The 12,987-nt window shown below is 45.6% G+C and overlaps 1 protein-coding gene across 12 annotated transcripts in view; it reads left to right on the top strand.

Annotated features, from left to right (window-relative positions):
• magi1b (membrane associated guanylate kinase, WW and PDZ domain containing 1b) overlaps positions 1–12,987 on the top strand; it is an 84,012-nt gene that overhangs the window by 43,783 nt on the left and 27,242 nt on the right. For 9 of the 12 annotated variants that reach the window (XM_029149883.3, XM_029149882.3, XM_029149877.3 and 6 more), the window contains exons 3-10: positions 2,583–2,702; positions 3,840–4,085; positions 6,475–6,700; positions 6,904–6,986; positions 7,592–7,627; positions 9,934–9,991; positions 10,868–10,995; positions 11,393–11,512. In XM_029149883.3, coding sequence (XP_029005716.1) covers positions 2,583–2,702; positions 3,840–4,085; positions 6,475–6,700; positions 6,904–6,986; positions 7,592–7,627; positions 9,934–9,991; positions 10,868–10,995; positions 11,393–11,512 — 1,017 coding nt within the window. The remainder of the gene's footprint in view (positions 1–2,582; positions 2,703–3,839; positions 4,086–6,474; positions 6,701–6,903; positions 6,987–7,591; positions 7,628–9,933; positions 9,992–10,867; positions 10,996–11,392; positions 11,513–12,987) is intronic. The other 3 variants (XM_029149880.3, XM_029149884.3, XM_055508878.1) reach the window with 2 other exon arrangements.

Here is a 12,987-nt window from a genome sequence, read left to right as displayed (position 1 = left end):
ATATGTCCACTTTGTCGCATCTCTGTCTTGCTTGAGTTGAGCAAACGGGTTGAAGATGGATCCAGCCAGTCCAGTGCATTGTGATGTTGTGTTAATGGAGAGAGTGACGCTTTCACACTGGTCCACTAAGCTTCCCCTGCCTCCACGGCCGATGATGTTCACTGACCCTCACTAGACTGTGGACCGAGTTGAAATATGGTTTAATGGAGTGTTGAGAACTACATGGGCAGCGATCCAGGGAATGATTTTGTTGAAAAGCTGAGCTCAAGTCACTTTGATCCGGCTCCCTAAATGTACAGAGATGATGTCATTACAATCCTGGAACGAGTGTTATGATTATTAGGTCGTATTATGACGTTTAGGCTCCAACTACATCCTGTAGTCCCATGTTCCCCATTGAACATCAAATTGCAGGGCTTCTCATTGCACTGTGGTCAATTTGTGGTCATTTGGATGCTAAGATGATGCAGTACAAACCTGTCTGGTCCCTCTTCTTCTTAATAACCGTGGATACAGTAAAGAGGCTCAGGATGCGGTCGGCGTCCTCTTAGTGGCGTTTGCCATCGTACTGTAGGTTGGTCACAGCGATGACCGTGCATTGCTCCCTGTGCGTGTGTGTTGGGGGATATGGGTGCATAAAGCTCCATTAAGTGATTACCCTCCACCCACAGCTCCCGTTTAGCCGTTTGGTGACCGCGCACCTCCTCCCTGCAGTCGATGTATGTGCGTGTGCTGGCTTTTAAGAGGAGGAGGTTTTTTCTTCCTAACTCGTTTATGCCATTATGAGAATACAGTCAGGTGGAGCCACGCCTCATATTTCCTTTATGCCACTGGCATGGTGAATTATGTCACGAATGAGTTGCTTTCATTTTTTCTTCTTTTGTAGATTTTTTTTTCTCACATACCAGCTACAGTACATGTACAGTTTTTAGGGCATGCGTGCATGTTTTGATGCATCAGTAGTGGCTTCAAGCTCCCAGTGCTATAGTACGACTGCCAATATCTCAGCACTTGCTTCCTTGATCATCTTCTTGAAATGCTAATGTTTTGCCTCAGCCGCCCACCCATCCGTCTCAATCGGTGGAGACGCTGAAGCTGCTCAGCCAGAATCCAGCCAGAACTGCATAAACACGCTCGCGGCTAACCTCCAAGGCTGTATTGTGTGTGGCAGTAGCTGTAATATGTGAACTCCTTCAGTATGTCGCTCTGCGTTTTAGAGATCAGCTTCCGGAAGAGCCGCCGTCCACCGCGTCCAATCTGAGCTAGTGCAGGAGCTTCTATGTATGGCCCTCAGTCTGAACCTGTCTTTCCTTCTCACTCTATTTCACAGCTTGCTCAATGGACCTTTTGTGTGTAATGGGCATTGAATTAATTAGGCCTATAGCGATGACAGTGTCTTACCCCTGGGCTTTAGCCAAAGCTCTGCTTTTCTATCCCTTTTGAGACTCTGATCACAATTCTACTTCCTGTTTGGCTTTCTGAGAGCAGCAGTATCTCAATGGAGTCCAATCAATGGCCACTTTTGTATACGAAGTAAACAGACAGTCGGCTGAATGCTCGTGCTCGGCTGAGGACTCTCCAGGGTTAATGTTGTGTAAAAGACTTGCTGCCTGCTAATGAGTGAGCTGATGCAGATTGTGTGGCAGACTTACTTGACTTTCTGTCGCAGTTGATCTATCTGTGATCACAAATAGTAGTTTGTGGCCAATGAAGTGTAAAAGATAAAATTAACTTCATCGTTGGCTCATATCAGAGGTTTAAGCCTGTTACCGCTTCTGGAGGTTCAGATCTGGACTTCATCCAGGGTTGCTCTTTCACGCAGGTACAGTAACACATACTGTAAGGAGCAATTCACACATAACCTCACTACAGGAAACGTTCAGTTTTTGGCAAGGAGTGGTGCCTGCAGGGCTTGGATAAAAGATGGTGCAGGTTGGAAGATCAGATCACAACGAGATTGGTTCGTTCTAGGAACGCTTACCAGCTTCATTCTTACATGGATTAAATCAGACATTACATGTACACAGTCTGTTTAATGTCCTATGGCTAATAGGTAGATGTGTTCAATGCGAGTGCATCTTTAAAACGGACTTGTGATTGTGACAGCCGAGAGATCGAATAGATATCGCTCAAGAAGATTTTGTTTGCGAGAGTCAGTGTTCTTGTGAAAAGGGCAACATGTAACCTCTACTCCACTCTACAAGTGCTTGCATGAGTGTAACGCATGTTTTCCTGGACGAAGGATCACCAGTGTCAACAAACAGCTACTGTACAGAGCCTGTCTGTATCGCTATATGTCTGTTTTTACCATCTTAACTGGGGACAAAGAGATCGGGGGATTCGGCGAGTAGATCAAAAAAGGAAATCCACCTGTTACATGCCAGATGTGACAGGATCCCACTAAGGTTCTATTATCATACCACACACACAGCCCCAGTGTAAAGGAAGAATATAACCAACAATGGATCGCATCCAGTAACAGAACTGTGCTAAACAGTTACAGAAGCTCCTGCTACTACATTTATTGTATTTTTAAGGACCTAGTTTTCAGTGTGTCAGTGATGACTCTGCTTGTCTTCCAGGTACAACCCGCGCTCCACGTGAAGGAGAAGTCCCTGGCGTGGACTACAACTTCCTTTCAGTGGAAGACTTCCTGAAATTAGAGAAGAGTGGGACACTTTTAGAAATAGGATCTTATGAAGGTAAGTTTGAAAATTGCCAGTTTGTTGTGTATTGTGGGTAATTTGGTAATATGGGGTTGAACCAAGTGTCAAGTCTGGCTATACTTGACATACTTGTACTTAAACTCAAAGTCTAATTATGCAATTTATTAAATACAATTCCTTTGCTGTCTTCTTTTGGCTACCCCAACAATTGAATTTCCCCACTGTGGGATCAATAAAGTTTATCCTTTTAGTTATCTAGCTACCTATCTAGCTCAGGTAGCCACAGCAGCATGATAGACTCAGGTCTCAAGGGATAGTAGGTCACCTAAACCGTTGTTCACAATAAAGCCATTGTTTTCTTCAAACATTAATACAATAAAGATAGAACCATCCACAATCCATGTGGTCAGTGTCAGGTGCTGAGCATCACTTTGGTTGATAGGTTGTTGTACCAATTTCTCTCGAGACTGGGGAAGCAAACAAGGTCTGTGGACTCTGACTGGCAACTTTAATAATTTGCTATAAAAAAAAACATTTTCATGTTTACATCAACTATTTGTTGACAAATTGGATGTCACTCTGCTGAGATTCTTGGCAGGTAAAGTTGAAAATGTGTCAAGAGGCTAAGGTGGGATGATTACTTCAGTCCTCAGGTGACACTGCATTTAATGTTTCAAACAACGTTCTAAATAAATGTTTTTCAAATGGTCAAATAAAGAAGAAGTCATATGAACTGTCCATATGTGAAACTGTTGGATGAGCTATAGGCTGATTCTAGCAGCTGCAGTTTCCCACAGCTGATTTTATATGTGTTGTCCCAGTTCCTGTCATTGCAGTAGTGGCCTTAGGTTCGTTTTTGTGGTATTCTCACAGTCACAAACTCAGTCAAAAACTGCTGTGGAGCTGATAAAATTGACATTGACTTACAAAAATGTTATAACATTTTTTTAGGAAATACTTAGGGATAAAAATGCATTTGTCTTCTGTAAATGAAAACAAATTGAACTCAGAGGTGACTTTGATCAAACAAAAAGACATTTCCTCTGAGGTTTAAATAATACCACCACTCTGTCTGCATACAAAGGCTATGACTTAACACAAAACCCCTTATCCAGCTACTAAAATGTACCTCTTTTTTTAATCCCCCCCCTTGCCTTTTTCTTTGTTACCTAGGTAACTATTATGGGACGCCCAAGCCACCGGTGCAGCCCCCCGGTGGGAAAGTGATTAGCAGTAGTGGTGACGGCGGTGATGCCCCACTGCCAGACGGGCTCAGTGGTAGCCTGCCAGGCTCACAGCACTCCACTCCCAGACGCTCCAAGTCCTACAATGACATGCAAAATGCTGGAATAGGACCTGGAGAACAGCAGCAGCAGGAGGACGACGAGGACCTCCCTGACATGAACAGTAGCTTTACCGGTACGTACATGAGACAAGAGGCAGAGCTGATGGCTGGTGTGGATGTTGATGAGAAGTTGATGCATGTTTTCATAGGTTTGGTTGGTGCGTAGGTGCAGGAGCACAGGGCTGCGGACAGTGAAAATGCCCATTGTGGGCTATAATAAAAGCCAGACTCTTTACTTTAAGACCATATGTGTTTGGTCAATTGAAATTTGAAAGATAAAAACTATTAATTTGTGTTTTGACACCTATAACTGAAATGAATGCAATATTTGATCTATTATCAAATGGTAATTGAATAATAAGGTTAGTTCAAACTGCACAGTATAAATCATTAGTGGAGTAACTTATTGTTTTAGGCTACAAAAGCTTTATAAACGCATACTTCTGCTAACGATTAGTTACAACAAATTACTTGTGAGATCTGGTTTTGCCTTTTAAAGCTTTTTCAAGCCCAGTTACCATCACAGAACAAACAACAAACTATTATTTCAAGATTTAATTAATGTGAATTTGACAAAAATACATACAAAAATTATAATGAATGAAAATAAAAAAAGGAAATAAAAGAAAAGTAACAAAATCAGCCTCCAAAGATGACCAACATAATATACTGTAGTCATGCACATGTATTGTAGAAGTAGTTACAGTGACTTCTTTAGATCCATTATTTCTTGGTGGGTAATTTGGCAAAACAATATATGTATGTTTTTTTTGTTTTTTTTTACATCAAATGAACAGTGTAGCAGCTGATGATCAGTACACATGTCATGACCCTGTGAAGCACTGCAGATGCAATGTGATTCGATTTGTCAGGTCATGCAGTTGTGTAATGCGATGCAAATGCTGAACTCCCCAGCCGCAGCTGATTATGCCATCACCTTGGACAGTGATTGGGAGCTGGGAGCTGGGGAGCCAAACACTCTTGTCAAGCTGTCTGATTGAACAAAGATGTACAGTTTTCCTGTTGAGCAGCTCCGTTCTATCGCGAGCGGCCACTCCAGACACATTTAAAAGCCTTTTCTGAAGCCATGTGTGAACAGAAGTCTGTTTCTAATGGACCTGGATGGGATCTTATTTTTACTTGAAAACAACATGTGAGGACGAAACGGGCTCCAAGGCTGGCGGGGTACTCCAAAGTAAATTCAATTTGGCATCTTAGCACAAGCGGCAGCCAAACTGAAGCACGGCATTCAGCATTGATACAGTACTTACTAGCCACTTCAACTTGTCTGCAAGTTTTTCTCCTGGACGAAATTTTTATGCAGCCGATCGACTGTTGACTGGTGACAAATGCTGGCCTTTCTTAGATGTAGTTGTATTTAGGCCTTGGTGTCCTTATTCGGCTAGTTGCAGGGCATCTTTGAAAACAGGCCTGAAGTCAGCGGCCACATTTGGCAGCGCTTTGCAAAGCTGCTCGACAGCAACCTGAGAACCTGCCGTGTTGTGTTTAGTTAGGAGCATGACGCCAGAACGCGACCCTGCGTTCTGCAGGGGGAGAGGGAGAACGTGAGGGCCGATGGATGAAGTGGGAGGGGATGGAAGTTGAGAGATGGTGGCAGGAAATTAAAGGGAGGAGGGAGTGGCCCAAGGGAACGGACAACGTGGGCACGTCTGAGAGGGGAGAAAGAGAGGCAGCAGCAGAAGCAAAGGTCTCGTGAAGGAGGTTGAGCTCAGAAAGTGCAGGAGTAGGAGAACAAACACAAAGGGAGCACGTTGGTGTGGAGAGCGGCTGCTTTGACTGGTGAGTGAGTGGTCGCAGGGTTTGACTACATGTGCCTGTATTCATGCATCCAAAAATGTAAAATGGTGCCATCTGGCTGCAATCAGCAGAGGCTCAGTGTCTGTGCAGCCTCCATATGTAAAAGGGATTTTTTAAATTATTATTATTCGCTTGTAAGATATTATTGGTCATGATACTTTTTTAAGGCAGCAGTGATTTCTGCTACTTTGCTCTTGTGTTAGTGGAAGGTTTTTTGGGGCCTTTTGCGGCTTCTACCATGTGTTCCCAGAAAGTGTGACCAAAAGTTGTTTACTTGCCGTCTGCGATTGTGTGAGGGCGCCATTCAAGTGTGAGTGTGAAAAATGGGACAACAGGAAGCTGCTGTAGGTGATAGCACTTCAGAGGCCACTCAAGGTGTGAACTGCCCACTCAGCAGGCCTGGCTCTAATGTCTTTGTAGTACGAAGCGGCTTGGGAAGCGCTGATATTATTTGTGTGAATGTGTAAATCGAGTGTGGACGTGGAGTTTCTGTCCTTTCGTTGAGTTAGTGAAAAAGGGCTCCCATTGAAAACACTTGAGCAGTTTAGGTCCTCTTTTCACCCTCCTGATGGCAAATACTGTAACATCTGTTGTGTGTTGTGTCAACTGACCTGTGTCTGACGTGTGCTTTTTTGAACTACTCAGGAGATTCTAGCGAATTAGACGAGATTCATACATCGGTGCGCCCCTTCGCCCCCCACCAGAGTGACCCGCCCTTTCCTGGGACCAGCCCCTTACCACCGGTCACCACGGAGAGCACACAGCAGACACACCCTCACCTGAGCCATCCTCCCCCAGAGGACCCGCTGGGACCTCTGCCCGACAACTGGGAGATGGCCTACACCGAGAATGGAGAGGTCTATTTTATAGAGTGAGTACCCTGGGAATTACTGTGCAGTCTGGCATGAAATGGAGCAGCCAGTGGTCAGAATACAAGCTGGGTTCTAATGGAGTCACTTAACCTCCACTCACAATAATATACACACATAAATACCTGGGAAATATTAAGTCATACAGTAATGTAGATCTTGAAGGAAGTGCTTAGTTAACTGTATTCCTGTTTGTTTGGCTTAGCCACAACACAAAGACCACCTCTTGGATAGACCCTCGGTGCCTGGACAAGCCACAGAAGCCCTTGGAAGAATGTGAAGATGATGGTAAGTCCATGGTTGAGGCTGATTCCATTCGTTATAAGATGCCGATGATTTAGGTTAGACTTTTGACACGCATTGGCCAATTTCACAGTGATGGTGTGAAAATCGGGTTTTGTTTCACGCGGCAGCCCTTAGGTGTCAGTGTTGGGTCACGGTAGACGGCGAGCAGGCAGTGGGTGGTGCTGCTCCGCTTCTCTCCTGCCTTCGGCTGTCTGTCCTACATATTCCAGCCGCTCACGGCACCTTTCCCATCATGCTCCTCATATAATTCATGCTGCCGTGATCAACTCTGACATGCCCTGCCTGCTTCCAGATGTTAAATGTGGTTCTTCAACCCAACATGATAACTACTGTTGTTATTATTATTATGATGATGATGATGATGATTTCCATAAAGGCAATGTGTTACTGCTTGTGTATATTTCATCATTCAGAATGGATAGCAATCTAACCTAAGTGCTGGTTCTAAACCAGCGATGTGATGCAAACATGATATTGCCTTGGCTTTGATAGAGTCTTGCCACCCAGTGGCCAGATGTTGTTATTACAGTTTTCTCACAGATGTGAATGTTTTTCTTTCACTCTCTCCTGTCTGTGCTGATGAGTAGAAGGGGTACACACAGAGGAGCTGGACAATGACCTAGGTAGGTCTCTTGTCTTATATTCCCATACATCCTATGAGCAGCCACCTCAGCGCTCACCTTGCTGTCCCATCATTATCACTTTGTCATACACTTAAATCACAGTGGAAATTTAAATGGTCTGATTTGTTTTCAATTACTCATTAACTATTAAACGTGCAGGTCATCACCAGTGGCTCATTTAACAGTCGTGACAGGTGACGCGTGTGTTTTTGTCAACCACACTGTGATCAAAGCAACATTCAAGCCATAAACAGCCGCCACCTGAGCAAGTCTCTGTTTAAACTAATAATTACATACCATGAGAAATGAAGCTGTGATCTGACAGTGATTGTTATAGCCACGGTTCCCCAACGGTTGTCTGGGCCAGACGGCAGCCGTCCTCTATTCAAGGCCCATCAGAGCACTAACCAGACTGCAGAGCATGCACTCATGCAGGATGAAAGGTGTCTGGAGACCGTGGCCAGTAACGTAACGCACCGCTGTGACTGATGTCGTTTCATAGGAGATAATTGATGTTTATGAAGGACATGCAGCTAGAAAGACACTAACTAACTAACTGATTTTATTATCAGATCAGACCAGTCCTCTGTCCGTAAGATTCTGGACTGCACGGGCAAGTTCAATACTTATCGATCGGCACAGTCCAATACAGAAAAGTAATTAACTCCTGTTCTCTGAGGAGGAGCAGACTTGGACATATAGTAAACACTAGCTCAGTCTCTCTGTTACACACACTTTGCAAACAGTTAAGCGTGTAATTTGTTACACTTGGCTCTATACTGAACCCAGTATGTTCTGGAAGGTGAGATGTGGGAACGGAGGCAGTGTGAGATCTGCACGCTGCCTAATTACCAGTGAAGATGCGTCTCTTTGTCCTCGGTGTCACCAAATGTCCTCTCTGCGCTCACCGCATCTCTCTCGAACTCGCAATCTCGCCCCACGCTAGCGCACGGGCGCTCCTCCAGGAGCGGAACTAGTGCGGCGTGACATCAAGTGGGTGATTAAAATTTCGCACGAGGTGAGGCGGGAGCGCGTTCCATTTAGCGTTGCGCTTCTTCGTGTGGGTTCACCCTCCGTAACAACACCGGCCGCTCTTTTTCTGCTTTTGGGTAAAAGTAATGCATTAACTAGTCAATCGGAAGCCATGTCTTCCTGGTCTGAAACGTGCATGCTTTAGTGTGGCGTGTGTCACATACAGACATTATAAACATTCCCATCCAGCCGTTTCATTGCAGCTGTGGCCAACTCCACTCCAAGTAAGGGCCCTCATCACTGGAAAGCAGAGGGAGCCTCTCCAAGTGGGATAATTGTAATTACCATCTACTTGCTCAGAGGGCGAGGCGTAATTGGCCGAGGGTGAAATTATGTAAAAGTGATACATCGCAGGAAAGGGGTTGCTGGACGATCTGCGTTTGTAGCCAATTAGAACCTTCCGACATTCAGTGTGAGGAGGCCAGCCGATAAACAGATAGCGCTGTTAGACACGATGGCCTCACTGTCGTTGGCCAATGGTGTAGAAAGACGCGCGCCATTGGGTAACTGCACCACAGAAGAGGAGCCTGTCGCGTTCGTATCTTGTCCAAATCAGCTTTGAATACGCTGGTTTGCTGCTTACTTTCTAATAAAGTTGTGTCTATTAAATAGGCTGCTTTCAAGGCCATCTCTTCCAAGTGAAGGTTTTTTCTGCCTGTAGTCTTCATTTACAAAGCGGGAGGTCACGCACGCAGTCGTCGGGTACATGATAAATTCACACAAGAACGCGTTGACTTTTATATCTTTTAAATGAAAATGGAAGGACACAAACTTTAGCAAGTGGAGATCGCAGTCACAGTATCTGTCGGTTTACCTGAGCTTCTCAGTAATGTAAATTAATTTAAGGTATTCTCTGGGAGGAAATTAAAAGGAAGGCTAAAAAATATAGGTTAAAAAAAGCCATTGACACACTTATGTTTGTTATCGCTCCTAGCCTCACTCTGCTGTATATAATGCTTTGGCTGCACCTCCTTCCACCTCTCCCTCTCTCTCCATTCATCTACCCATCTCTGCCCAAGGGTGTCTTGCTCTGTTTTTATCTGATGGGTGGAAATGTCAGCGGTGTGAGGGGGACCGAGGTGGGCGACAGCCAGACAGCCTGTGAAGCTGCTGTGTCAGTCTGGCCCTGGAGACTGACTGGCAGAGGGACACAATGGAGAAGCAAAAGGTCTCCAGCGGTCCTGCCTCTAATGACTCCAAACACGGCCCACAGCTACTTCTCCTTTGCCCACTTTAGTTCTTTCATTCTGTCTATTTTCACGCTGTTTTCCCAGAACTTCCACCAGGATGGGAGAAAATAGACGATCCAGTGTACGGGGTCTACTACGTTGAGTAAGTGATTTCCTGCATATACTGCGCGCAGAGGCGAGAAGAAGCGGCCGACAGCTTTCTCGTTGCACCCGAACGGAAACGCTGTCAGCCGCTTTCGCTTCAGTAAGGATGAGTCTCCCTGACCTCAGCGCGAGGAGGAACCAGGCGTAGAGTTGTGCACCGCTGCTGTCACAGCCTCAGCTATTTTGGTCTTTTGTGAGCTGGAAAATGTAGGACATTTTGTTTGTGTCATTAGCATTTGGGAAAACATGCAGCGAGTGTGTTTGCGTGGGTGCATGTGTGCGCATCTCGTCGCGAGCGGAGCCCTGGGGCCTTTAGCATTAACACAAGTATATTTCATACATGTTGTTCAAAGCACCACCTGGAGCTCAAGGCTGTGGCATCTGACTTTTTTTTCCATTTTTCCCGTATTATATATATATATATTTTCCATGTATTATTCAGTTTCCTTCATTTTGTTGTAAATGTAAGATCACGGCGTTCGTCTGCAGGAAAACCTTTTGGAGCTGATGTGCAATGTGAACCGTAATAGTTTCTGTGGAACAAGCCGTGATCACAGTGAGATTTATTTGATGTGATTTAATGTGGGCCCGATTGTGTTTAACATATCTTAGACAGCAGTTATCATGCGCGTATGGCTGGATGCATTTGTGTGGTGCCACTGTGTATTAATCAAAGCTTATCATGGTTTCCCTCCCCTTTTCTTGACTGTATCTCCCTCCTATTATCTCCCCCGCACTGTGTCATCCTCCCTCCACGCTGTGCTCCACTTTCCTGCTGACGTCGTCCTACATGGTGTTTACACTCCATTTCCCATTACCCTCCCACCCTCCCCACCTCACCTCCAACCCTTTCCTCCTTCCATTGCCCCCAAAGTCATATCAACAGGAAGACCCAGTATGAGAACCCGATGCTGGAGGTTAAGAGGCGCAGGCAGCTACTAGAGCAGCAGCAGCCTCAGCCCCAGAGCCAGCAGCCACCTGAAGGTGAGCGCTACATCAGAGGTTCGTTCACAAGCCCCCGCCAAGGGCGTCATTTCTTTTACTTCTATTCACGTGTGCGACTGACTTGTCTGCATACATGTCCGTGCGTCTGTGCGACTGAGGTTGAGTGCCAATTGCTACTACAATACGGCTCGATGTCGCCTGCTCCTGCCTTATGATTTGCTACGTGACCTTCCATAAAGGCATAACTATTATTTGCGGCTGTAGCTCGCAGCCTTTTTGAAGTTGATTTCAGTTCTGTGTGTTTGTGCGTTTGACTGGAGGAATAACCTGAAAGCTTGTTTTACTAAGGTGAAGACAGGTAAGTCCGGCCACACTTGAAGATGATTTTCCTGCTTCTCTGTCGGCGCTCCTGTCTCGACCCCACCTGGAGAGTTTGTGCCTCTTGCCGTTTCAGAATGGATCGAGGACTCCACGCTGGCGGGGGCCCCGTTGGCAAGCTATGCCGCCAACCACCAGGAGACCTACAGGGACCCTCCGACAGGACCCCCAGTGCCCAATGCAATGGGACAGAAAAGTGAGTTGTTCTGCGTGGAACCGCTTGAAAGGCGTAGTCGTTCCTTTCTAGTTCTTACCCAGGGTGACTTATTACGAGTTCAACCAAATTCAGTACTCACTCTGTAGTCTTCCTTCTATGTGCCTCAGGCTGTGTTTTCACTGATGAACCTGCACTATAAAGCTGCTTTATGAAGAAGTTTTATAACATAGCCCTAATAAGTCCTTGTGCAAAGTACATCTCCATGCATTTCATTCCCAAAAGATCACTCATCATGCACAGGCCTCACACTGGCAAATGTGGTCATAGTCTTCACTGGGGCCACATGTTGATTCTCACAGTAAGCGCTGTGGAATAATGGGCCGATTTCACCCATAATTTGGCGATGCACACACCTCCAGACACGGCGTCTAGCCATGGCTGTGCGTTTCCCTTCTCCTGCTTGCCAGCTGCTTTTATACGAGCCGCCCACTAGCAGCTTGTCTAATTAGCTCAGCCATGGCAGAGAATTAACTGCCTCACCCCGTCTCTCCCTCTAACTCTCCCTCGCTGCTCCGCCGGCCGCCTCTTCCATCTCCCCCCAATCGATCTCTTTATTTTATGGCTCGTACTGGGCGTCGTGCGGGGCTTTTGTCTCCGCTGTGTGCTTTGGTTCATTTGTTGTTTCTGTCCATCTCCTGTCTTTCTGTCTCCCTCTGTCTGTTTCCACCTCACATCCTCCCTGACTTAGCCATTCTGCACCATTCCAGGCCTTGACATTCCTCCTGAGAAAGGCACCATGTGAAATCTCTTTATCTAACTCTGTGCTTTCATGTTCCTCCTGCTTCCTGGTCTGTTCTTACATCTCTGGGTCCCTTGTGGGTAACGCCGCCATCTCAGCTCACGGTTTTGTTACATCTCGCCCGTTTCTGAAAAACGCTATTCAAAGGCATCGCGCACAAACCCGTACACCGCAAAACACCACATATACAAGGACACCAGCTGACTTCAAGGGTAATGCATTTTTCATTGAGTGCATGAGATGGAGCTCTGCTATGGCCTGATGTGGTTCTCCAGGCCTCTAAATACATATTCTTATATAGTTTCCTCCTTTTAAAATACGCTCTTCATTCTGTTGACTTTCATTCTTCAAGTCACTTCCTGTGATACAGTATTGTTGCAAAAGGTTGATCTTGCTCCCCTATTTAGCTTGTATTCACTGATTGTCACATTCTAGGCAGTTAATATTTTTAGAAAAAAGAAGAGGATTGATTAGTTTGTGACTTCCGACCTCTGTTCAGGTAGACTTTTGTATCAAAACCTTTCACAATGACGTTGACGTTGCTCTCGTAGCCTCCTAGCAAGGCAGCAAAGGAGCTGATGTCACAGATATACTGTAAGCTGCACTGTGCTGAATTCACAGGGACGTTTTGGAATTGTCTGAACCTTCCGAGTATTGACGTTTCAGCTGCCCAGCGTCTGGCTTGTTTTGGATAGTGGTTTTCAGCTGTGCTTTT

This window comes from Betta splendens, chromosome 5 (assembly GCF_900634795.4).
Source record: "Betta splendens chromosome 5, fBetSpl5.4, whole genome shotgun sequence".
Classification (NCBI taxonomy): Eukaryota; Metazoa; Chordata; class Actinopteri; order Anabantiformes; family Osphronemidae; genus Betta; species Betta splendens.
Note: the sequence above shows the minus strand (reverse complement) of the source record. Positions and strands in the feature narration are given on the sequence as shown.